The sequence below is a fragment of the Salmo salar genome, chromosome 02 (assembly GCF_965601325.2).
Source record: "Salmo salar chromosome 02, fSalSal1, whole genome shotgun sequence".
NCBI lineage: Eukaryota > Metazoa > Chordata > Actinopteri > Salmoniformes > Salmonidae > Salmo > Salmo salar.
In genome coordinates this window covers 64408946-64431385 of record NC_138292.1, presented here as the reverse complement: position 1 = coordinate 64431385, position 22440 = coordinate 64408946, and the positions used below count along the sequence as shown (strand labels likewise).

The window sequence follows — 22440 nt, the reverse complement described above, 5'->3', positions numbered from 1 at the left end:
GTGACAGCAAGGGAAAGGAGGCGGCGTAAAGGGAGGGGAGGAGGAAGTGTGGCTGGGGAGCATCAGGCTATCTGGGTGAAAGAGGGGGGGAGAGGGAGGGAGAGAGAGAGAGGGATGAGCAGTGAACAGGCAACGGCACGACAGAGAAACAGAAGGCTGGGGGTTGAGGGAAAGGAAAGCACAATAGAGAAAAAAAGTAAACGAGGGAGAGTGACAGGGACAGAGAGAGCGGAGGAGGTGGGGAGGGGGGATTGGCATGGTATACGGAGCAAGCGAGGGAAGAGGAGGGAGATTTTGAATCTGTGAAGACCGACAGATAGACGGGAGAGTGAGCTGGAAGAGGGGACACGTACTCGGATAGAGAGGAGGAAAGGAGAGAGGATAAACGGATATTTCAAGTTTTTGCACAAATACGATGATGGGACTGTACTATCCTTCCGTGTTGTCGGTGAGTTCCTATCTTGAAATCCCCTCTGCAAGGTTTATTCTACTGTGTTGCGGTTGCTATTTTTAAAAGAACAACAATTAAATTACATAAACTAGGTTTGTCTGTTCTTTAGCAGCAGTGATTCTTAATTCGGCGCAAATGCCAAGCGTTGTGTTTGACCCCTTTTACTTGAGCGGTGTGCTAGTGAGGCCATTTCATGCATGGCTTTCCACCCAATCATCAGTCAGAAGCGTCGGTAAATAGGAAATCAACACTGGAATACTGCGCTGAACTAGGAGAGGGACAGAGATGGGAGCCTTTGAAGATAGAATCTGTATTATAATATGCTGTGTGAGCTTTGCAGTACCGTATTGTCATGGCATCTGTTCTCTTGCCCTGGGCCTCTAGTGCTAACAGATACTTTCACTGGCTACATTTGCACTCTGGCTTCTCAATTCATGCTTCGTAGCATTTATGTTTATATGGAGCACATATGGACGGGAATATTTGTTCCTGCAATTCTGGAGAACAGGGAAAGGGATGTGTACGTGTGTGAGAATAAGACTACCGTGTACGTACAGGCCTCTAGCCTGCACTATCCTCGGGGTCTGAGTAAACCTCAAGACATGTTTGCGTATAGGAGAGGGGGAATAGGAGAGGGGGAATAGGAGGGAGGAGAGCAAATGGGCGGTAAAGAAATTCTGCAGCTGTGTGTATACGTATCCCTCTATGCTCTGAGCGAAAGGGACAGGTGCCCCAAGAACAGTTCTCTCTCTCTCTGTTTCTCTTTCTGTTTCTCTCGCTGTCTTGCTCTCTCTTTTTTCTCAACCAATACACCCTCACTCTCTTATTTCTCTGAGAGACACTCTCTCTCTCTCTCCACACACTGTTGAAGGTCGAGACTCTCGTGTGTGTGTCAGACTATCGTCATATCATTATATTTGAGGGGTGACTCAGTGGTCCCATCTGTGTGTTCCACCCGTGTCTGAGTGACGACCCTGGTTAGTGCTCTGCCTGCATTCATGCGTTGGCCTGTACACTTCTTTCAGCAGTACCTTTTGAATCCTGCTCCCTTTACTGTTTGACCTCTTTTCCCTGTGCCTCTCCCTGGGGCCCAAGCAGCTGTTATCTCAATGTTTTCCTTTAAGAGCCCCAGAAAGAGGGGGATGGGACAGAGAGAGGGGAAACAGAAGAATGTAAATTGAAATGAAAGGTGACAGACAGCCCACCTTTTGTCTTTGCAGGAAGGCCCATAGGAGTCATAGTTGTTCCTAAAGGATAGATTATACACAGATGGACTGATAGGGAAATATATATGGATAAGGGAGGTAGATGGGTGTGGACATATAATCTAGACAGTGAGATGGATAGCTCACTGGATAAAGCTATTTTTTTGCGTGACGTAATAGAATGCTGAATCGCTGACATCGCAGTTCTGTGGATCCAAAGTTGTAATTCACTTGAAAGGGGGATTTTTAAAAAAAAATTCTGGAGAAGCACTGGCACAGTAAATTATAGCTTCTGTTTTAAGGTGTGCTTTTACTACAGAGCTCTTTGTGCTAATAGGGATAGCCTAGCACTGAGAGAAAGAGAGAGGGTTGGAGAAATTGAGAAATATTTGCAGAGCCCCACCCAAGCGTGTGCCCTAAGGCATGGGAGGGACGCCTACCTGGCTCACCACACACACATTTTCTTAAACTATGGAGGTCAAAAGCTCTTGACATTCTTCGAAGGCAGTACCGGTGATTTATGATTCTGCCCCCTTTCTTCAAAATGGTCTATTAGTGTTGTTGCTATGACGATCATTCATTGATCGAGGTAGGCGTGAAGTGCCGCTAGGAAGTGTAACAACTTTGCTCAGGCCCACATGGGCATGAAGGATACACAATGTCCTGAGCCATGCTTCAAATGTAATAATAATGGATTATTTAATGGGCCCAGTTAACACTGCAAAACCGTTCTACTATTGGGATCGTGGAAGTCTTCTTTGCGGAGGTCCATTTTGAATGTTCATTTGTATCCACTCTCTGGCAGCGCTAAACTGATTTGCTATTGAAAACTAATGATGCACTTTCCAAAGAGGGGAGGATGTGAAATCCCGACAAGCCTTGTTCCAACCACTCAGTGCACAGTGTGATTGACAGTACAACAGTCATCTAGGCACTAGCTTATGTACACACATGGACACGTTGGCCATGTGAGACTCAGATTGGTATTGAGCACTTCCTGTCTTCTGAACAAGACAAACTAGTTCCGTGATCAATGACAATGTGTTAGAAGAGGAGGAACGTCATATGTAGTGTCAATAGACTCGTGTGTGTGTGTTGTTTGTTTGTTTGTTTGTCTGGGGTTGCGTGCATAGTTGCATGGTTGACAAGCGGTACGGTAAAGCAATATTGACCGACAGATCTTGTCAACCATGTCTGTCTTGAATGTGTACCTTTTCATAAAGAGTTGCACTGGAGCCCAACAGACCATTAATACCAGACACAATACAGGAGAGATGACAGAGAACGTGGTGTGCACGTGATAATCGGGAGCATGCATAAGTCCCTACAAGGAAATGGATGTGGGGGCGGAGTGAGAGGGGCTTCATGACAAGCAGACATGTTACCCTATAAGGAGATGTGGAGTGGGAGGAGTTTACGGGGCGAGCTAATGTTCTGTTGCTACGAGGCTGCCTGGCAGCGAGGTTGACTGGGGGGGTGGATGCAAGGGTCCCGTCTGGATTTAATGAAGCGAGGGAGGGAAAAAAAGGGTGGAGTTGAGGGGGAGGACAGGGAGAACAGCAGCAGCAGGAGGAGAGAGAGTGGGAGGGAGGAGAGTGATGGGGAGAGGGGGCGGCTTAGGAGGATGGAATTATTTAACAAGGAAGGAAGGGAAGGGTTTCTTCTGCAGTTCTTTATGTTAGGAATGTAAAGATCGCTGGTAAACGTGCCAAGAATTTAAGAAATAGTATTTTGAATTGTATACTGTTAAGTTCCGTCTCTAATGTACTGACAACAGAACTGCACCTTTCAATTCCTGCATCATCTACAGTTCAGTAGTATCCATTGAATGCCACCTATCCCTACTCTTCATACACTCCAGTTCTTTAGAATTAGACTGTAGACTTATGCCATACACCCATTAGACAAAGAGGTCCCTGAAAAGTAATTATTCATGTCAAAAGGCCTAGATCTGGCCTGGTTAGCTGCAGTTATCTACACACACGCGCACACAGTGACACTGCTGCAGTCAGACAGGGCAGAGGAGTGCATTTTCTAACATGCCAGGCTCCTCAAACACACTAGCTAGCCGGTGCTAACTGACCCGAAAGTAAGTCCGCTGCAGCGTCTGCCTCTGAATCACGGGCTCCGCTGAACTGACGGCATAAGCTTACACAATCAGGGACACACACACGCGCCTTTACAAGTGTGTGCTGACAAGATGCGTGACACATATCTGTCTACAGGACACCCCACATCAGTGACAATATCTCTCTCTCTTTCTCCGTCCCTCTCTTTCTCCATCCCTCTCTCAGCCATCCCTCTCTTCGTTACGCAATCTATGTATGTATTCAGCAGATGCTCTTATCCAGAGAGAATGACAAAGCATCTTAGTCTAAATCACATAACAAGGCGGTCCTGACAGACCAGGAGACCATTCCAGTTGATGCCCACAGGGCTCTGGTCAAAAGAAGTGCACTATAAAGGGAACAGGGCTCCATTTGGGAGATACCCATGCTGTGCAGTATCAGGGCTGTGTATGGCCTGTGTGGAAAATGGAACATTAATATTCTCTTTGAAAGGTCATGCAGTCGTTCAGCTAAAATGGAAAGCTCAAGGTTGCTCTATTTTTCAGTTTCGGTTTGGCAGAATTGAAAAACAAAGCAAGGGAATAGAATGGGATATTATTTGCCAATATTTTAGCTGCATTGTTTTTTCCAAGTCTACATAGAACAACCCACGGTTAGAAACATGGGAAAGGGGCTTGGGAAAGGGGCTTGGGGAAGGGGCTTGGGGAAGGGGCTTGGAGGTTGCCCTGTTTTTATTTTTCTGGTCTGTAAGAGTCAGAAGGACCCAGGCTTGCCCAGTGTCCCCAGCTTGTCACAGGTGCAAGGCAGCGAAAGGTCAGGAGCTTAAACAGATGGCACACACACACTCTGTCCTAACACTCCCTCAGGGACTCTGGATGTATTGTACCACACAGCAGGGAAACGCTTCACCCCATCTCACACACACACACACACACAGACAGATGTTGTGTTTTAGATATCACACCATTATTATTATATCAACTGATGCTTGTCATTATCTATAGACAACGTCACAAAAATAGTCAGCTAGCTATCAACAATGACAACAAGCTGACATTCTGATAGATTTCTTGTTATTGAAGTCATTTAGCAGACGCCCTCATCCAGAGCGACTTACAGTAGTGTGCATACATTTTCGTACTGGTCCCCTGTGGGAGTCGAACCCACAACCCTGGCGTTGCAAGCGCCATGCTCTACCAACTGAGCCACATGAGACCACGGCTGTGATATCGTGTCTTGTTTTGACTCATTTCATGTGAATGCTGATATGGTAAAACATTTGCTAGCTAGCTAACCTACAACTAACAATGTATTTGAGAGACAACAAGAGCTCATTGTGCAAATGTATTTGTTTTCAATAAACATTTGGAGACTATATATAGTTATATGTTGTCAACAATCTAAGCCAAACCTGTTTCTAGCAGTCTGATATAGTAAATGATAAAACACGTTGAATCTAGTATTTCATGGATTAGTAGCAGGACTTTTCTGTCAGTCTTCACATCTCCTGTCCTTTCCCTCTCCATATCCCACCCCCTTTCCTCTCCTCCTCTTGTCTCTCTGTCATCTCTTTCAGCACTCTCACCATTTCCATTTAGGGTAGCGATGCCCCTCTGCCAGTAAGCCAGGAATGCACTGTGGTGTGTGTGTTTATGAGGGTATTTCGGGTAGTTGTGGGCATTAGATTATAGCACAGCCGTTATCCAACAGTCAGCCTTTGAATGTTTAGGCATGTGGGCGTTTGCGTGTCAGAGTTAGTGTGTTGAGGTTTGTGTGTGTCTGTGTCTCTGTGTGTGTCTGTGTGTGGGCGTCGCCATCCATTGTGCTGCTTCTCTGTGTGGAAGCTGCTGACCCCCTCAATAATAGATGGGGCTGAAGTGAATATTTAATGGACAACAGTACACATTCACACACACACACACACACCGGGGGGATGGAAATATAATATCCGTGCCTGTAAGCCTTTTAAACTGAACCTCTTGGGGAAAGTGGTCTTACCCTTAGCGACGTTCTCTCAGGCTCTCCCTCTGGCTTTCTGTCGGTAAAGGAATACGGTGGAGTATAGCCAGCCAGTTACTTAAGACCACTCACCTCTCGCTCTCTTTCTCTCCCACCCATCCTCAGGGCTCTCAGGATGCAGCAGGTGGTCAAGAGGGTCTCATCCCCCCATCCTTCTCCGCCTTCCCCCCTCCTCCCCCTCCTCCCCCCCAGAACGGCTTGGCCCTGGAGTACGGGGCCAGTCTGTACGCCGCAGGGGCCATCCAGGGGTCGGTGGAGGCCGGACAGGCAGGCCTTAACACTCCGACAAGCGTCCCAAACAGCTTAACGACCCACGTGAGTTTGTTGGGGTTTTTATTTGCACAAACTTTACAAGTGAGTTTGTTTCACGCTGTGAATGAGGGAGTAAGTGTCTATTAAATCCCTACTTTCCCTCTCTCTCTCTCTCTTTCTCACAGCAGTCAGATGTGTCGTCACAGATTGATAACCAGTTGGTGGGTACAGGAGGAGGTGGTGGCGGGGGGTCCGTAGGGGACGACTCCGAGAAGGGGACCCCCAAACGCCTCCACGTCTCCAACATTCCCTTCCGCTTCAGAGACCCTGACCTCCGGCAGATGTTTGGGGTACGAGACCAGGAATATTGTCCTTTTCACCATCCACAACCCTGACATTCTAGATTAGTTAGTGATTTAAAGGAGCAATCTGTGATTGCTACATCCATTTTAGGACTTTTTAAGTGAGTGTTTTAGTAAAGCAGGAAAAAGAGCAGAGAATTAAGAGGAATAGAACTGATCATTAAAAAGTACAGCATGATTTCTGCTAGTTTATATGTCGTGTACAATACTGACGCCTTGTGTTCAATTTCTGTATTTCATTTTCAATGCAGTAGTTTGCAGTGCCATGCTTATTGATGCTGCCCCCCCCCCCCCTTTTCTACAGCAATTTGGAAAGATCCTTGATGTAGAGATCATATTCAACGAGAGAGGATCGAAGGTATGACATGTACACATCAAAATACCAAACCTGTTCATTTTAAGTTGCATTACATAATACTCTGCACAGAATGGACATAGCTCACGCATATTTCTTCATCTCCCTTATCCTTCTCTTATATTCCAACCCTCTCATTTTCTCTCCATCCCCTTCTCTTTCCAACCCTAAACACCATTCCCTCTAGGGTTTTGGTTTTGTGACGTTTGAGACGAGCGCGGACGCTGAGAAGGCCAGAGCCGCTCTCCACGGAACTCTGGTGGAAGGACGCAAGGTTGAGGTAATTTACCCTCCAAGAACAGTGGCCATTTTGTTTTTCGTCTTTGTCCCATGTTCAGCAGTGAAATGAGGTCCGGTTGGCTTACTATGCTCTTCCATCTCCAGTTGAACTGTCTCAAATGGTTTCGGGGAGTCTGTTTGTGTTTAGTGTTATAATAACCCCCTTCCAGCATGGTGCGGTGGTGCCTCACAGAAAGATTGATGCGCACGATGTCTTGGTTTTACATCACGTCATGTTTCGTGCACTGTCCATTTGCACGTTTTGATCTTCAGCTTTATGGGTCTGCCTGAATTGCAAAGCATGCTGGGTGGTTTGGCAACAAAATGGTCTGGGAACAGTGTTTTCACATGAAACCTTTACACACTGTACCTCTGGACGCTGCTTATGACACAGCATGCGAGAGGGAGTATCTTGTTTTCTCTGCTGCACCCCTTCTTTATATCCATCATCACTTCCACGATCAGAATCCGGGCTTTATTGGTGTTCACTATTTTAGAGGGGACGTCTCCCTCTCCTCTCTTCCTTATTTTCTTCTTCTGAGAAACAACCATGCTTGCTTGTGTTTGTGAGCGATTCTCTTGCATGGGCTACCAATCGTGTTTCAGAAGACCGGTCAGGTGATGTGACATCATAAAAGATTGTCGCCTTTTCTTTCCCCTACATTCAGATACCTGTGTGCTTGATCGTGAGTCAGTGCACAGTATTGAAGTAGTTTGATTACGTTTCTGTATGTTGACATTGCTGCATGCATTAGGTGTTGGCAGGTGCAGGTATTGGTATGAGACTGCCCTGAGGGAGTGTGGTGGTGAAGTGTTTGATCTGCTGCTTATAGATTCACTGGTGATTTTTGGGGTCTATATATCACTCATTAAATAAAGGCAGCCCACACCTCATACCCTCACTTGCATCCCCCTTTTCCAAGAGTAATACCTGGTGTAATGGGAATGAGTTTCGCTGCGATGCCTCTACGTTTCTCTTTGTCAGCATGACCTGGAAGATCTTGGAAGGAAAACACCTCATGCTCTGCCATTGCTTTGGCTCCTGGTTTTAGATCCATGCTTTATTTCGAGCTCTTCTGCATGCTCTCAACTGTTATGCACTCCTCTGTTGTGTGAATGTGGGCCTAAACGTGTGGGTGAGAAAGAGAAATACAGGGGGAGAGAGAGAGATGGGGAGAGTGACGATAATACGGCTGTCTTCCTCTCCTTTCCCCCCTTTTCTGTTCTGCTCCATCTCTTTCTCCACTCTTTCTCTATCTTCATGCCGGTCGGTCTGTCTATCCTTGTTTGTCTTTCTCCCCTTATATCAACCTGTGTTTGTTTGTGACCCTCCACAGCTGTCCATATTAGGCTTGGGCGGTATCCAGATTTTCATACCGTTCTACCTGCCATCCCAGGATTTACGGTATTACCGGCATAGCACACAAGGGGCACTAAAAACGCAACAAAAAGCCCATTAGGCGTCGATTACTAGAATGCTAACAACAAACTAATTGCAAAGACCGGCAAATCCAGCTCATAAAGTTATACAGTCATAGCTCGTAGCTACCGAATGTCATTTTCGTTGCGTGTGGTCTTGTACAAGCGAAGGTGAACGAGAGACATTGTGCAAATGAACAAAGTTGTGATGCATGCTTTTCTGAAAGAAGATCCAGCAGAGGTGAGAAGAACGGAGGAGGAAAAACCCTGCTAGTAGGAAGCACAGCTGTACAGATAACTAACCAAGAGCTCTTTGACTTCTCACACACGGCAGAAAGCCGTTATAAGATATCTGATGGCAAACATTTCGTAGTGAATTGTATGAGCGTAACTTCATTACCTCGTGCGGCGCACAACAGTGACTGGCCGATAGATATACAACGCTATGGTCTCACCAGCTCTCGCTGTCTCGTGTTGTGCCATTTACCAGAGGTGGGACGAAGTCATTGTTTTACAAGTCACAAGTAAGTCTCAAGTCTTAGCACTCAAGTCCCAAGTCAAGACCGTCAAGTCTCAAGTCTTGAACTTTGAGTTTCGAGTCCTAAACAAGTTATAATGTGCTCTTCACCAAATGTAATACCATTTCATATTTTTAACAAGAGTAATAGTTAGTATATTACATTTACGCAAATCATGAATGCTTTTAAAAATAACTATATATTTATTACTTTCCAAATAAACGTTATATTTCCATGGAAATACATGGGTACACAATCGCCCAACCACAATCGCCCAACCTTGTTTTAGGAACATCGGGCAGGATTTAGGCTACCAACTGCCTAGCCAGTTGTAGCTCAATCTGGGTGCAATGATCCCGATCCCACACTGACTGACTGTGTGGAGGCTCATTTGATTTAACGTTACTTTAGCCTACATGAGACACCAGTAAAGTAAGAAAATATATAGCTGTCGGCTATATTAGCCACGACTTACCGTTCTTTGTGCAGCTTCAAATGTCGAACAACTTTGGAAATTGTTGCGCCTCCGTCTGTAATTTTCTTCCCGCATGTTTTGCAAGTTGCAATTCATTTTTTGTTGATACAGCGTCGTCTTTATATCCGAAAATAATAATTTGGGGTATCATCTTTCCAAGGGCTCCATCTGAATTCACCCGCCGACGTTCCTCTGCACTGCCACACACAACGTTTTCCTCAGCTGGCACAATTTGATTGGCTGCTGTCCGATTCAAACTGTAATCCGTTAATTGAAGAGTTGATGCGCTGCACACTTTTTTTAATAACAGCATTTTTAATATTTGGGCTTGGGGAGGGTGTCAGGTCGAGTCATAAGGCTCAAGTCACGAGTCATTGGTGTTGAAGTCAAAGTCGAGTTGCAAGTCATCATATTTGTGACTCAAGTCCACACCTCTGCCATTTACAAACAAACACTTGACTGGCTCAACTGTTCTGAGGAACTGCGGTAAACCTCAGAACGTAAAATAATGTGACCGGTGAAAATCTGCATTATCGCCGAACGTATTGCACAAGTTGACTGCAGGTATTAACTTAAAAAGTTACTGCAAATATTCCAATTTATTCAAAAACTTCAAATAAATAATTTTGAGAGTATTGAAAAAAACATCCTGTGGCTTTTTCCAAATACCCTAGTATACGGTATAAATGGTATACTGCCCAAGCCTAGTCGATATACCCCTCTCTCCGTCTGTCCATTCTCATTTTTAAGTGTACTCCAATAGAGTATTTTTGTTATGTGCGGCGTTGGGTTTTTTACACAAAAAAAGTTATCTATCACTTCTTTCAACATTAATGAATTACTTATTACTTCCTGGAAAAAGTAATTAGTTACACTTCTCTTTATTACTTTTGTTACACCCCAAAACGCTGCGCTTCCTCACTCAATGTAAACAATGTCAACGTTACCCTACGTAGGCCTATGCACCAACACAATTAGCCTAATAATGACAGACACAATATCTACTGTGGATAAGGGCAGCATTTCCCCTACTACATACCCAGCTACGAGCTGGTTCAGCTATCCCTGGGTTACAGCCTGTCCTCCTGAACCATTAGAATCAAACCTTGGTTGTTTGAATGAGGTAGGCCCACAGTCATCTTCAGCAGCAAAGTCAGGTGTTTCTCACCTGGGCAGAGTTGACATTTTACTGTGTTATTCTTGTCATCTTGTCCTACCAAATTAAACTAATGGGAGTACTTCCAGGCTGGGAAAGTAAGTGTTTTAGACGCTTCTGCCATTTTACCATCGCCCTCACTTAAGCAGTTAGTAGTAGTGTGTGCATGCACAAACAGGAACATGATGAGAGGATTTTTTTTATAAATTGTATATATATTGCACCAACAGAGAGAATAATAATCTCACACATTTATTTGGATCAATAAATGTAATAGGAAGGGAATGATAACAAAAATAACTAATATTATTACTCCAATTTGAACAGTAACTCTGATATATTACTCGTTACCACAAAAAGTATTATTATTACTGTAGCACGTTACTTTGTAAGGTGTTACCCCCAACACTGTTTATGTGTTGAAAAGTTGTTATAATATCAGTGAAAGCTGGGCAGTGACTTCTCCCTGACCCATAGGCTTCTAGATTGATCCCTCAACTGTCCCTTTCTGTCTCCCATATGTGTATGGCTGTATCTGCTCAGTTGTATTGGGTATTTGTAGTAGTTACATCAATAGAGGTCAGCTTTATGTCAAAAGGTGACCAATCATCTGTGACATCACTTCATGACATCACTTCCTCTGTGTACCTCAGGGTGGGGGTGGTTGCTTTTCATCACCTCATTGGTTGTTTTTGTTTTGGTTAATTTCTTATTATATTTTCTCTATTTCCCCCTGATGATTTCTGTGTTGTTGTCAGTCTCCACGGTAACCGTTCGCGTGTCCTCACACCATTTCCCCAGCAATGGTAAGTTGTGTACACATGGCATCATTTTTGAATGACCCCCCCCCACCCCCCATCCGCCAAATAAAGATAAAGTGCACCCTACACACAAAAAAATACGATAAGTGTCCTTGACCCGGCAGGGTTAGATCGAAAGGATCAGATTGGCTAATCCTGTGATTGATTGTGGAGCTGGCGAATAAAATGCTGATTAGAAAACCAATGGCATTTGACCGCATGGCCTTCCAGACTCTTTCTGTAACATTAAGATAACCTGATATAAAACGCATCTGCAAGCTCAACTGACTACCACTTTATGCATTCATTCTAACTGCATTCAAACAAGAGCTATTTCCTTACTGCATGGTTGACTATCTCTTGTCGTCTGTATCATATAGTGCCATTGTCATCTCTGTTATGTATTCGCTACCTTTCTTTAGTGAATACCAAACGGTAGATTGCTTTGATTCAATAGCGTGGTACACTAGTAGTGGATTGGCATGATAAAGCATGAATGCGTTGTTGTAGAATTCAGTCTTGGTAACTAGACAGTAGGTTTTGTGCGCTGGCTGTAGTTGTTGATGTCGAAGGGCAGAGAGTAGTCTCTTCTTCACATTAAAACGAAGGTAAAATGACACTTTGTACAAGCTAAGGATATGCAACTGATATAGAGTACATAAAATACTTCAAACTAGTTACAAATGGAGACCACCGCTAGAGAGAAGATCATCTTGAAACCATCATCAGTATCACATCTGACTCTCAATAGGATTGTATTTAATTGGATTATGTGCCCGGAGTTTCTTTTTAAAAATGTTGAGCAATAGTTTGGTTTTGGATGGTGTGTTATATTGGCGTCTGCTTCCAGTTATTTGTAGTGCGACACTGAATTGCAATGCCTGACAGTGTTTCACGGTCATGGTTTGATTTGGTTTTTGAGGAATGACATTTGCATCCCCCCATCCTCTATCTCTTTATTCTGTCCTCTCTCTGTCTCATCCCTCTCTCTATCCCAGCTCATGTATTGGATCTTATATGTAGGCAAACGGTTAGACGTTTTTTTCTTTGTTTTGATTCGTTTGTTCCGCATCTTGGTATTTGTTTTTTGTTCATGAGAAAAATAATTTTTGCATTTCTTTCTCTCTCACTCTCTCTTCACCTCCCATCATTTATGTGTTCCCATGTCTTTTAATGTGGACTGGCTATTCTTCCTGCATCCCGCTCTCTCTTCTCCCCCTCTCTGTATGATGTGTGTGACTTGATTGGGAGGGCTGCCAGAATGTTTTGATTGGTCTATATATACTGCATCTGATGCTTGCTGATTGGCTGGTTTGGCTCACCTTCTGGTCATGTGATGGGCTCTTGATTGACTGGCTGTGTGTAATCTGTGTATGTCCTGTTCAAGTGATGAAACGTTTTGCATCGTGTTCAACAGAAGCTTTCTTCACCCTCTCTTTTCCCTCTTTTTAAAGGTAGCAATGCCTGGAATGGTCTTGGATTTTTTTTGAATGCCTTAATCTGAAGTGTTTTTTATTTTTTTATTTTTTCGTGTGTGTGTGTGTGTGTGTGTGTGTGTGTGTGTGTGTGGGCTGTCAATGGTTAAATTATTGTGAATACTCAGAAATTCCTAGTTTTTTTTCCTTCAAAAGAACGCATGTATCAATCAATTACTATCACTTTACATCAGAAAAATGAACCTCTTATCCAAGCGTAGACACTACTGTCACTTTTTCAATTCATACGACTCACAGTAGCAGATAAATGTTGGCAAGTACAAACTTAGTGTTTTTTTACTAATCTCAATTTATTTGCGTTAGTTACATATGTATTAATAATCTGAGTTAGTAAAGTCATAACCAGTTCTAAGTGTATTGAAGCACTCATATTTCAAATATCTAGGGCCTATTTGTTCCGGTAGTACTGAAGGTTATGTTGGTGCCTGTACTGTGTGGTTTGGGCATAGAAATAGAATGACTAGAACGGATGTCCCCATTCAAGTCAGTGATGGCATAATGGGTGGACTGTCAGTCATTGCACGTGTACCCATAAGACCAAAGCAGTAAGTAAAAGCAGGAAGTGTACCCATCAATCTGTGCTGTGATTTAAACAATTTAAAAAAACTGACATTACAAAAAATACAGTACATTCAATTGCATGAGCCACATCACAACATCAGTTGGCATTATTTGAATGAATAGTCTACATTATCATGGAAATTATTACATCACAGTACCAGGCAGATATTGAGAGTGTACCCTTGAGTTTAATAGTCAGTTTTCCAGGGTTAGAGGTTCCAAGCCTGTTCTATTCCTTCTATTTCTATGGGTTTTGGTATACAGGAGGAGCCCATGTTGTTTGTGCATGGAGCAGGCGTGTGTTGTCCCTCAGGTCCGGTGTGACCCCTCGTCGTGTTGTCTTGACCTCTGACCTCTCTCTGACACCCAGGTCAACAACGCCACAGCCAGGGTGATGACCAATAAGAAAATGGTCACCCCATATTCTAATGGAGGAGAGGGGCTCGCCGCTCTACCTTATGGTAAAGATAATATTGCTGGTTATAACTACTGAATATGACCAATACGGTAGTAGCAATGTAGTTCCTGTGTAGTTGCATGTGATCAGTGTAATTGCATAGTTTGTTTAACTTGTTGAGATATAGATGTTGAGTGTTACTCATAGTTCTTATCCTCTTTTTCCTCAAATTTACATTAGGGCTACTAAATGCCAACTCCCCTACAGCCGGGTGGAAGTTGAGTCCAATGGTTGGAGCCATGTACAGTCCAGAGCTCTATACAGGTGAGATGCTAACATTGTTAGACTAATTTCATCAACACAGCTGATGTTTTGAGATGCTAACATTGTTAGCTTAAGTCTTCATTTCATCTGTATAGGTGAGATGCTAACATTGTTAGCTTACAGTGTCTACGGAAAGTATTCAGACCTCTTGACTTTTTCCACATTTTGTTACGTTGTAGCCTTATGCTAATTATTGATTTTTTTTTTAAATAATCCAGCAATCTACGCACAATACCCCATAATAACATCACAATACCACATAATAACAAAGGAAAACAGGTTGTTAGAAATTTCTGCAAATGTATTAAAAATAAAATATTGAAATACCTTATTTACATAAGTATTCAGACCCTTTGCTATGAGACTCAAAATTGAGCTCAGGTGCATCCTGTTTCCATTGATCATCTTAGAGATGTTTCTTCAACTTGATTGGAGTACAACTGTGGCAATTTCAACTGATTGGACATAATTTGGAAAGGCACACACCTGTCTATATAAGGTCCCACAGTTGACAGTGCATGTCAGAGCAAAAACCAAATCATGAGGTCGACGCAATTGTCAGTAGAGCTCCGAGACAGGATTGTGTCGAGGCACAGATCTGGGGAAGGGTACGAAAACATTTCTGCAGCAATGAATGAACTCAGTGGCCTCAGACATTCTTAACCGGAAGAAGTTTGAACCACCAAGACTCTTTATAGAGCTGGCCGCCCGCCAAACTCAGCAAATCGGGGGAGAAGGGCCTTGGTCAGGGAGGTGACCAAGAACCCAATGGTCACTCTGACATAGCTCCAGAGTTCCTCTGTGGAGATGGGAGAACCTTCCAGAAGGACAACCATCTCTGCAGCACTCCACCAATCAGGCCTTTATGATAGAGAGGCCAGACGAAAGCTAGTCTTCAGTAAAAGGCACATAACAGCCCGCTTGGAGTTTGCCAAAAGGCACCTAACGACTCTCAGACCCTGAGAAACAAGATTCTCTGGTCTGATGAAACCAATATTGAACTCTTTGGCCTGAATGTCAAACATCACGTCTGGAGGAAACCTGGCACCATCCCTACGGTGAAGCATGGTGGTGGCAGCATCATGCTGTGGGGATGTTTTTCAGCGGCAGGGATTGGCAGACTAGTCAGGATCGAGGGAAAGATGAACGGAGTACAGAGAGATCCTTGATGAAAACCTGCTCCAGAGTGCTCAGGACCTCCGACTGGGGCGAAGGTTCACCTTCCAACAGGACAATGATCGTAAGCACACAGCCAAGACAACTCAGGATTGGCTTTGGGACAAGTCTCTGAATGTTCTTGAGTGGCCCAGCCAGAGCCCAGACTTGGGCCCAATCGAACATCTCTGGAGAGACTTGAAAATGGCTGTGTAGCAACGCTCCCCATCCAACCTGACAGAGCTTGAGAGCATCTGCAGAGAAGAATGGGAGAAACTCCCCAAATCCTGGTGTGCCAAGCTTGTAGCGTCGTACCCAAGAAGACTTGATGCTGTAATCACTGCCAAAGGTGCTTTAGCAAAGTACTGAGTAAAGGGTCTGAATACTTATGTAAATGTCATATTTCAGCAAACAAACCTGTTTTTGCTTTGTCATTATTGGGTATTGTGTGTAGATTGATGAGGGGGAAAAACGATTGAATACATTTTAGAATAAGGCTGTAATGTAACAAAATGTGGAAAAAGTCAAGGGGTCTGAATACTTTCCGAAGGCACTGTAAGTCCTCATTTCATCAGTTTTGGTGAGATGCTAACATTGTTATCTTAAATCCTAATTTCATCAGAATAGGAGATTGGTGAGATGTTGATATGACTAGCCCATATGTATTCCTTTATATTAGGACTCTTCACCCCACAATGGCTCTCCATCATAATCAAAATAGCCTGTTTCTCTTTTCTGTAGACTGTTTGTTCTTTTGTGTAGACTAACTCTTTGTTATTTTTTGCCTCTCTCTGATTTCTCTGGCCTGTCTCTCTCAGTCCCTGGTTTCCCGTACCCTGCGGCGGCTGCACAGGCTGCCACAGCGGCAGCGACCTTTAGGGGCGCCCACCTCCGGGGTCGTGGCCGGCCGGTCTACAGTGCTGTCAGGGCAGCCCTACCCCAGCAAGCTATACCTACATACCCAGGGTAGGTGTTACTCAATAAAACACACACACTTTTACTGCATGGTGTGATATAACAAATGCACTTGAATTAATTGCATTAGTTTGTTGCTGCACTGAAATATCATTTCTTTGTATGAACATGAGATAATATTGCGGTCTACTGCACAGTGGTCACAATCACTCCAATATGACTTGTAGGGCTATGATTGGCCAAACAAGAGAAGTGGTATTTTATCTCGCATGTTGCACGTGTGTGTATATTAATCACCCACCCCTTTTCTCTTCTTTTTTCTGCTCCTCCTCACAACTTGTATTTCCTCCCACTCCTCAATCACCATCCATCACTTCTCTTCTATCCATCTCTCTTTTTCTTGTCTTTCCTCTCCTCTCCTCCCCTCCTCCTCCTCTCTCTCAGTGTGATGTATCAGGAAGGGTTTTACGGTGCAGCAGACCTCTATGTAAGTATACCTCTCTCCTCCGCTCTTTCATTCTCTCCTTTCCCCTCCCTCCTTCCATCTCTCTGTGTGTGTGTGTGTGTGTGTATGGACCAAATCCACAGAGCTGTGTATATGTGGGTGATGTAGTAAACTTTACAATTTAACACACATTTTTTTATTTTTTTATTCATTCAATTATTTTAATTAGACAGATCAATAATAAGCTGTTACACACACTGCACACATTTTGTTATTGATGAATCATATTGCTATATGAAGCGGTGCATGCCATGTGCAACGTCCAATCTTCCAGGATCTATACTACACGCCCTCATAGTTCAATACATTCATGAATAGACTGCTCTATGCGTTGTTTGCCTGCGTGTGGAGTGTGATTGTGTGTGTGGGGTACCAGGTTGACCATAGCTGTTCTCTGTTCTCTCTGTAGAATAGTGTTTCAGGACATTAGTAGCAGATTGCCCCAGGTAGGGTCCCATCATCACGTCACTGTGTGATCAGCCAGTGTGCATCCATCCTATTACTATGCGTTCCACTGACTGACTGACTGCTACTGCTGCTACTGGTGTTTTATTGACCATCCCAGATTGAAATGCCTCTTTATTTCTGTTTCTATTACTAACTCACTGGATTCTGACATGGGTGGAGTTGCAGAACGGGGGAGAAAGGGAATCGTTATAACACGAATGACAATATTACCTTCTAAAGGAATTAGACATAACATAGACATTTTTTACGTTTTGTTCAGTTAAAAAAAAAAAAAAAGAATAGTACAATAAATCATATACACAGATAAAAATATAGGATTTTGCCACGATTCTTATGCAGTCTTTATAACGGCCACCCTTAGATATGAAGTAGAGCCAAAATGAGAGGTACACTTTGCCAGTAATGCTGACATGGTTTCTGAAAGTTGATGCTGAGTAGCTTAAAGACGGCTTACAGAGGATCTCCAGGATCTGAGGATCAACACAGGTCCACAGACTCTCAGGGACATGGATATTCATCTTAATGAGTCATTCTGACCCCTTCCCGGTATCTCCCTATATCTGTTCCACCTGTGGCATGCTAACTGAATCAATGTTGGCATGCAGACACACTTATACCCCTCTCCCCTCCTCTTCCCCATTCTCCTGCTCTCTTCTCCTCTCTCTGTATCCTCCTCTTCCTATCCCCTCCCTAACCCCCCCACCCCACCCCCTCACCCCAGCAGATGTGTGTGTTACTGAATACTGGGACTTGGTCCTGTACTGATCTGTAGGTTAGAAGGCAGTGGTGTGTTGCTCTGTTTTGAGTTTGGGGTGCATGCTGTCCAGCGTCAGTGATTGGTTGTGACCATGCGAGTGCGTATGTGTCCCCTCACCCTTAATTGGATTGGCTGGCCGTCTTCTGTGTGTTCATCATCCGTTTTTCCACATTAAAGGAATAATGATCCCGATCACCTGTTTATTCATCCCCCCTTTCTTTAACGGAGTGTTTTTGATGGGAAGGAGGAGATTTCACACCTGAGGTTATGCACACTTTCTCCCGTCTTTGTCTCTCCCTCCATCTCCAACAAAACATCAATGATCAGATGAATTGAATGAAGAAAAGCTGCAGCACACTTGATGCAGGGCCTATATCATTGCCACAAACCGAGGCCCTAGTATTTTTTGTTGATCATGGAGGGAGACCAACACGGGGAAAAGGCCTCTGCTACATTCTCTGAATGCCATGTTGCACCAGATGACCTGTTGTTGCTGCTTGTGTTAGTCTCTCTCCTTTTTCTGCTGTTATAAAGTAACATAGCTTCACTATCATTCATTCCTGGGGTATTGTGTGAGGCAGTTGATAAAAATCGACTAACAACCGTGTTCTCTCTGTCTGTCTGTCCCTTCCTTCTGTAGGGTGGCTATGCTGCGTATCGCTATGCTCAGCCGACTGCTGTAGCCAGTCCTGCAGGAGCAGCGGCTGCCGCAGCAGCTGCCTACAGTGATGGGTGAGTGATAGACACAATATATTACACAAAATAAGCAGTAGCACACCGTACTATGACTATATATATATAGGTAACATATATTAACATATTCAAATGAAAAGTAGTGGGCCTGCTTCACTTTCTATTCTGGAACATGTTTGGTTGCACAGCTGTGGGTTTGTAATATACTAATCTCTGGTCTCCAGCTACGGACGGGTGTACACGACAGACCCTTACCACGCTGCACTAAACCCTGCCACAGCTGCAGCCTACGGTGTAGGAGCTATGGTAAGAACGCTTGTCTATTTACATTACTAGCCACAACAAAGAAAAGATCATAGAATTAGATTGTCCATTCTAGTAATTCTACTTCTATGGTAAAGATCTAGCCATTCACTAACCCACTAACTGCCATCTTACCTCCTCTCCTCTCTCTACCAGGCCACACTGTACAGGGGAGGCTACAGTAGATTTGCGCCCTACTAAAGATAACCATATTTCCCAGGAGCTCTCTCTCATCCTGTTTGAACAATCTATAAAAGAGCTCCCTCTGCTGTCCACGACAGAGATTGCAGCAAGTTTGTAGCCTACCATGGATACCTTTATATTTCAAAATCTCCTGCTGTCCACTCTTTTTCGCTTCAAACAAAAATAGGAATGCCGTTTTAAAGACTGGTGGAAAGCCTTGACAAAGAAAAGAAAATAGAAAAAAATTACTTGTATTTGAACCAAATGGCCGCTTGTTTCCATTGCACGGCTGTATTATAGTCCCCCTGTTTCTCCCTCTCGACACTCTCAGCAGCACAAGACACAGAATGGTCGCCCCCAGCTAGCGTACCTCCAGAGCCTATCATGTAACTGGTGTCCGGACCGTTAACTGAACACTGAGACAAACCCCCTACCACACGTATAACAGCCAAGGTGTAATGTGGCATGTACTATACACAATTCACACATCAAGAATGGAGGTGGAGCCTAGTTATGGAAGACAGAACTGTGACTGCCAGTGTCTGTGGAGCCTGAATGAGCGAGAAACCACAGCAACCGAGCACCAAAAGCATTTTGGAACAGAAAGACAATTTGCAAACAAAATGGAGGATGTGACTCCATGTCACCTCTTGTTGGGCGAAGGAGTATGAGAGAGGAAATGACATCATTGCAGAGAGAGGGATGGACTGATGTTTTTTTTAACACTATTAGAAATTACTCACTTCAAACTGAGCAGTAAAAGGATTATCATAGCTGTTCCTTACCTCAAAGTTTTCTTAGTCCGTGAAAATGGCGAACCTTTAAACATTTTATTGTTACAATTATGCAAATAAATTAGAGAGAAAAAAAGTTACCAAATTATTATTATTATTATTATTATTATTATTATTACTGATTTATAGCGTTGTCTTTATTGCGTTATTATTGTTAGTTTTAGGGGTTCGCTGAGCACACCTCTAAACACATTTTCCACTTCCCTAGAAACGAGGTCTAGGGGCTAGGACTACAGTGTAGATAATATCTGTAAGCCGTTCACTACAGTGGGCAACACTACACGTCCCCTCTACATTACACAATATTATACCGAACTAAACTTCCAGTGCACAACATCATATTCTCACAATACTTCACGCTATACACAAATCACTCAGAATTATATAATATTTCATCACTACTATAGAGGTACCGGCTAGCTTTTTATTGCATTGTGAATGTTAGGCTTAGACATATATCACTATCATTGAAACAACCAGAACCTAGTGACCTAGAATACTTATTCAGTTATGTTTCTTTGAAAAGTTATGATAGAGATGTTTTATTTGGCTATATGATTGATTTCCCTAACTTGTTCTGTCTTTTAGAAGAGCAGGTAAACATCAAGTACAGTCTTCCTGAGAATAGCTACGTTGGTAATAGATAGTGAGAGTCTGTCAACAGGCGTTGAAAGAGGGACACCATCAATATGAAAAATATTTAATGCAAAATACCATACTATTGTGCATATTTCTATATCCTTATACTCTATTTCCAAATGTGGTTGTTTTTGCCTTTTTTTTGTGTTCCAAAGATTTGTAGAAAAGCACACTTTTAGTCATGTGTATGATAAATATATTGTCGTTATTGTGGTTATTATTATAAGTGCTGTCTTTTTATTTGTTGCATTAGCTCTTGTTATATTTTTTCTATTGGTAAATGTTGTTCTTCCTCCTAAAGTAAGGTGACATTTTCATTTCCTCCAAGATTAGTTGAAATCTGATTTTTTTTTTTCCTCCATTGTTGTTTTCTTGGGCAGAGGGGAATGGACTATTTGGTAGTTTCAAAGAGGGAGGGAACCATTTTACTGCTACTAATGCCACTATGACATCAGCCTATCTAGTGTTCTATATCTATGGAGCGAAAAAACGGGAACGCATGTAAAACTAAACTATCAAAAAAAATTCTCAATGGAAGAAACGGGAGTTTTTGGTCCAGACTGAAATAGGGTGATGGGGGTTGGCAAGCATTGGATTGAGTATTTCCCCCCCCAAAAAAATAGGGAAAGGCTGAAATGTTCGGGCCTCACAATTTATTCCAAATCCAAAGTTTACAGTAGACAAAAATACCTTGGAATGAATGGTGGCCTGACAAGCACTTCTTCTGACCTGGTGAAGTAACCTAGTCGATCTGTCGTAGACAAAGACAACTAACATTTCAGTGCTGAAATTAGTCGGTTAAGGTTTAAAACGGATGTGAAGAGCGTAGCACTCGTGTGCTGTCTAGGTTAAAGGGCATGCAGTTTTGAATGATCCAAGTATACAAAAGGTTGTAAGTGTTATCGTTTGGTTTGTACAATGGTAAATGTTTCAAAGCAGTTTTACAAAGAAAATGTTATGTGGGGCATGAACTAATTACTATGAAACAATATTTCAAAATGCTGCAGTCATTGTTTATTTTGAAATGTTTGCTCTATTTTTCATTTTATCTTCGGTTTTCTGGCTGTGTGTACCACTCTTCTCAGTGTGAACCTAATCTAAGACATCAACAGGGATCAAACTCTTCTTCTCTGGTCATTTGACTTTATTATCATGTATTGCAAAAGTGGACTGAAATATGAATAACTGAAAAGATACAGCCAAAGAGTTATTTATGCCCTATTTCTATGGTTACCGAATTGAGAAACGCAGAGCAAAGTGGATAAATGATTGACAACCTATTGAACCAATCAACATGGGCAATTAGCATGATGTCGTTCTCCAGGAAGTAGAGTTTGAGACCCCTGACCTAACTGTTTTGCATGATTTGTCTGTCTTTTGAGATCAGACTCCAACAGCATTCGGTTGCAGTAGTCATCTTTTGCCACTAAACACCATTGAGAATGCTAGGCAGCTAGCCCTTTTTTTATGCTTAGGATGCTAGTGTAGCAAAGAAGAGCACAGTGCTGTTTGTCAAAGACTCAGGCCCAGTGATGGGCAAAACAAAATGGCCGCCACGAGGCAAGAACACAATGGCAACGTTCTAATTTCCATACCAGCATATTACTTTGAATTCATACCTTGATACAGTGCTTCATACTAAGTAGTATACTTGTGTGGATATTGGAACAGAGCCATGGAGTAGGCTCATTCCTTGTCATGTTTTTTTGGCTCCTTGTATGATATACAGTGAGGTGGTTCTTAATCACTATAGGTTCCAAATGGAAGTGACTGTCCTTTTACGAATCTCTTCCCCTCTGTCATGTTTATCCCTTGGCTGCCATTATGCTATTTTGTTAGTGAATGTCCATATAAAATCTTTTATATAAAATATTTTGTTGTGGTTTGTGA

General features: G+C 43.0%; 1 protein-coding gene across 4 annotated transcripts in view; it reads left to right on the top strand.

Annotated features, from left to right (window-relative positions):
- Positions 1-22440, top strand: part of LOC106589218 (RNA binding protein fox-1 homolog 2-like) — a 33401-nt gene extending 10961 nt beyond the window's left edge. Inside the window, exons 1-12 of one of the 4 annotated variants that reach the window (XM_082965880.1) lie at positions 161-448; positions 5850-6059; positions 6182-6346; positions 6663-6716; positions 6901-6993; positions 13788-13878; positions 14055-14138; positions 16112-16259; positions 16653-16695; positions 18579-18670; positions 18856-18937; positions 19091-22440. In XM_082965880.1, the coding sequence (XP_082822006.1) occupies positions 416-448; positions 5850-6059; positions 6182-6346; positions 6663-6716; positions 6901-6993; positions 13788-13878; positions 14055-14138; positions 16112-16259; positions 16653-16695; positions 18579-18670; positions 18856-18937; positions 19091-19135 (1140 nt within the window). In that variant the 5' untranslated portion in view covers positions 161-415 and the 3' untranslated portion in view covers positions 19136-22440. Of the gene's footprint in view, positions 1-160; positions 449-5849; positions 6060-6181; positions 6347-6662; positions 6717-6900; positions 6994-13787; positions 13879-14054; positions 14139-16111; positions 16260-16652; positions 16696-17122; positions 17160-18578; positions 18671-18855; positions 18938-19090 lie in introns of those variants that run through there. The other 3 variants (XR_014381663.1, XM_045707478.2, XM_045707475.2) reach the window with 3 other exon arrangements.